Below are 3,556 nucleotides of genomic sequence, written 5' to 3'. Positions count from 1 at the left end.
GTGAGAAAAATGAAAAGAAAGAAAATGTTGAATTGAGGGGGGTTGAGGAAGAGATTGAGAAGAATGAGGGAGAAAGCAATAAAAATGAGGGTGTAGATAGTGAGAAAATAAAAGAGAAGAATGAAGTTGAGAAGGAGAAAAATAAAAAGAAGGGCAAGGAAGTCATTTCCACTGTTCCTATTAAAGACTTACCTTACCCTCATGCCCCATCTAAGAAAGAGAAGGAAAGACAATTTGCAAGGTTTCTGGACATCATCAAGAAGCTCCAGATAAATATTCCCTTCACTGAAGCCATGGAATAAATGCCTACTTATGCTCGGTTCATGAAGGATCTCTTGACTAAGAAGAGAAGAATTCTTGAAGAAAAAACTGTGGAGCTTGAGGCTGGGTGTAGTGCCATCATACAAAAATCTTTGCCTCAAAAATCCAGAGATCCGGGTAGTTTCACTCTCCCTGTATCAATTGGTAATCTTTCAGTGGGTAAGGCACTATTAGATCTTGGAGCCAGTATCAATTTAATGCCATTATCTATGCTGAAGAAGATTGGAGATGTAGAGGTACGACCCACAAGGATGACCTTGCAATTGGCAGATAGATCCATCAAGCTTCCATATGGTATAGTGGAAGATATGATCGTGAAGGTTGATAAGTTCATGTTTCCAGTTGATTTTGTAGTGATGGACATGGAAGAAGATGTGGAGATTCCATTGATATTGGGCAGACCCTTCATGAAGACAGCTAGAGTTATCATAGACATGGATGATGGAAAGCTGAAGGTGAGAGTCCAAGATGAGGAAGTGAGTTTCAATGTATTTGAAACAACGAAGTTTCCAAAAGGCAACAAAGATTGCTTTAGAATTGATGTATTAGATGATGTGTACTTGGAAACTCAAAATGATTTCAAGAGCTCATTGCCACTAGAGAAGGCTTTGCCTATCTCTAATGAAGAATTGGAAAAGGTCATTGGTAAAGCTTGTCATCTTCCAGTGGGATTGGAACATAAAGCATTTTGGGCTTTGAAGGCCTTAAATTATGATTTGAAGGCAGCATGGGAGAAAAGAAAGCTTCAATTGCATGAATGGGAAGAAAGGAGATTGAAAGCTTATGAGTCTTTTAAGTCCTACAAGCACAAAGCCAAGATATATCATGACAAGAAGATTCTGAATAGGAACTTCCAACCTGGCCAGCAGGTATTATTGTTCAATTCCAGGTTGAAACTCTTCCCTGAGAAGATCAAATCTAAGTGGTCAGGTCTTTTCTCAATTAAATCTGTCAAATCCTATGGAGCCATTGAACTTGAAGATCCTGCCTCTGGAAGGAATTGGCTAGTTAATGGTAAGAGGCTCAAGCATTATTTGGGTGGTGAGGTGGAGAGATCCACTACCAGCACATATTTGAAGGAGCCATGAACAAACAGGATTGTCAAGCTAAAGACATTAAATTAGCATGTTTTTGTTTTAATTTCATTAAGTTACTTAATTTTAGGATAATTGTGCTTGATGATTTACATGTTGTGGAATATGTTTAACATTTCTGGTTTAGTAAGTTTTGTTTGTGTTGTCAGTTAAGATTTTGGATGTCATTTTGTTTATGTGTGTGTGTTTAATATGTTGTGTGTTTATATGTTTTACATATCTTTGTTTATGTGGGGTTTGTAAGTAGTTTAATGATTTGAAGTGTGGAGTGAAAGATCTTTGTGCATAGAGAGGTTTGGTTCAATGTTGGTTGTGGTGTTATAATGGGTTTTGGATAAGTACATGTTGAACTTAATATCTAGTATGGAATTTTGTGATGCTTTGAGATTGGGCTGACTGGCAATCCTTGGTTTTTGGGGCATAACTCTGTCTGTGGTTATCCAAATGATACAAAATTTATGTAAATAGAAAGATAAGATAAAATACTATAACTTTTATGAAGAATCCAGTTTCAAATTCCTTCATCTACCATGTTAAATGTTCTAAAAACCGCAAAAGTTTTAACTCACGCTGGCAGCCTGACCCATGTTCACTAAAACAGTCATATCTGGAGTTATAGACCTCCTTTTTGGGTGATTCCAAAACGAATGCAAAGCTAACATCCACAGCTACAACTTTCATGAAGACCACATGACCAAATTCTGTCATATAGAAGCGCCAAATTCCACAGCTAGAGCGCCAGACTCACAGCCATAGCGCCAACTCGCTGTCTTGGCACAAATGACATACTTAAGTTCCACCGCTCCAGCGCTGGCTTCACAGCCATAGCGCTAAGTCTCTGGAGTTCCTTCTTGAACTCACGAACCCTCACAGCTGAAGCGCCCAAGGTCACAGCTAAGGCGTCAAGTTTCTGTTTGGTCCAGTTTTACATGCTAAATCTCACCGCTGTAGCGCCAAGAGTTGTAGCCATAGCGTCAACTCTCTGCCCATTTCTTTAGAACTTCAAATTCTCACCGCTCCAGCGCTGGATTCATGGCCTTAGCGCCAACTTTCTGGAGTTTACTTTGGTTGTTCAAAATCTCAGCGCTGTAGCGCCAGCTCCATGGCCATAGCGCCATCTCTCTGTAAGTGCCATAATACTCAGCGCTCCAGCGCCAGGCTTCACAGCCATAGCGCCAAGTCTCTGGAGCTCCCCTTTGATTTTGAAACTGCACAGCTCAAGCGCCACAATCTGCAGCTAAAGCGCTAAGTCTCTGCCAAGCTCTTTATGTGATTTAAATTCCCAGCGCTGGAGCGCCAGTTTCCACGGCCTTAGCGCCAACTTTCTGGTTGAATGTTGACTTTCCAGCGCTCAAGCGCCCAATTCCAGCGCTATAGCGCCACCTCTCTGGATTCCTTGAGCTTAAAAACTTCACAGCTGGAGCGCCAAGCTCACAGCCATGGCGCTAACTCTCTGGTAGCATATGCAATCCCCAGCGCTCAAGCACCAAAACCACAGCCTTAGCGCCAATTTTCTGGCGCCAATTTAAGACCAGGGAACTCCACCATTTGGGTCAGTTTTAAAACTGAACCTCTCTATCCACTCCTTTGTTTCTCTTCCTCTCCCACTCACGAAACTCATTAACCTCCTCACGTTTCATCTCTTCTCTTCATAATCTCCATAAATCCTTTGTTCTTCATCATCCATTTTGCACATAAACACGAAAGGATACATTTTTATTAGCATTACAAGGTACAATCTTCATCTTTCTAACTTCCGTGTGTAATGCATGAAACCTTTGCTTGCTCACTTCAACTTTTTGGAACCTTAAGCATGATTTTGTTATCTTTTTGAGTTCTTTAAAGCATGATGATGGCATCAGTTGTGATGTAGTTCACTTGTGGAATGCAATGCTTGAATTTGGATGTTTGATTCTTCAATATTGCACATGCATGATCCTTCTCATTTTCTGCCTATTTTGTGTTTGAAGAATTTCCTGAATGAGAAAAGTTTGTGATTTGAGCACAATCCAAGTTTTGAAAGAGGTAATCAATGAAATGTTCCAGTTTGTGAAGAATTTTGAACCTTGCATGACAAGCATTTGGCTTTTCTTTCTCATGTCCACCACGTGTTTGGTTAAATGCTTGAGTGACTACGTGTT

At 40.4% G+C, this 3,556-nt stretch overlaps 1 protein-coding gene across 1 annotated transcript; it reads left to right on the top strand.

Annotated features, from left to right (window-relative positions):
• Positions 1 to 302: 302 nt before the first annotated feature.
• LOC145951677 (uncharacterized) lies at positions 303 to 1,409 on the top strand. The gene has a single exon (XM_083063501.1). It carries the CDS (start codon positions 303 to 305, stop codon positions 1,407 to 1,409), a length of 1,107 nt encoding a protein of 368 aa, XP_082919627.1.
• The last annotated feature ends 2,147 nt before the right edge of the window (positions 1,410 to 3,556 follow it).

The sequence above is a fragment of the Cajanus cajan genome, chromosome 1 (assembly GCF_000230855.2).
Source record: "Cajanus cajan strain Asha chromosome 1, NIPB_CcT2T_4, whole genome shotgun sequence".
Taxonomy (NCBI): domain Eukaryota; kingdom Viridiplantae; phylum Streptophyta; class Magnoliopsida; order Fabales; family Fabaceae; genus Cajanus; species Cajanus cajan.
The sequence above is the reverse complement of the archived record's forward strand: the minus strand, read 5'-3'. Positions and strand labels throughout refer to the sequence as shown.

Bases quoted from the DNA above. Each gene is read 5' to 3' on its own strand.
- LOC145951677 (XM_083063501.1), top strand. From the start codon at position 303: ATGCCTACTTATGCTCGGTTCATGAAGGATCTCTTGACTAAGAAGAGA.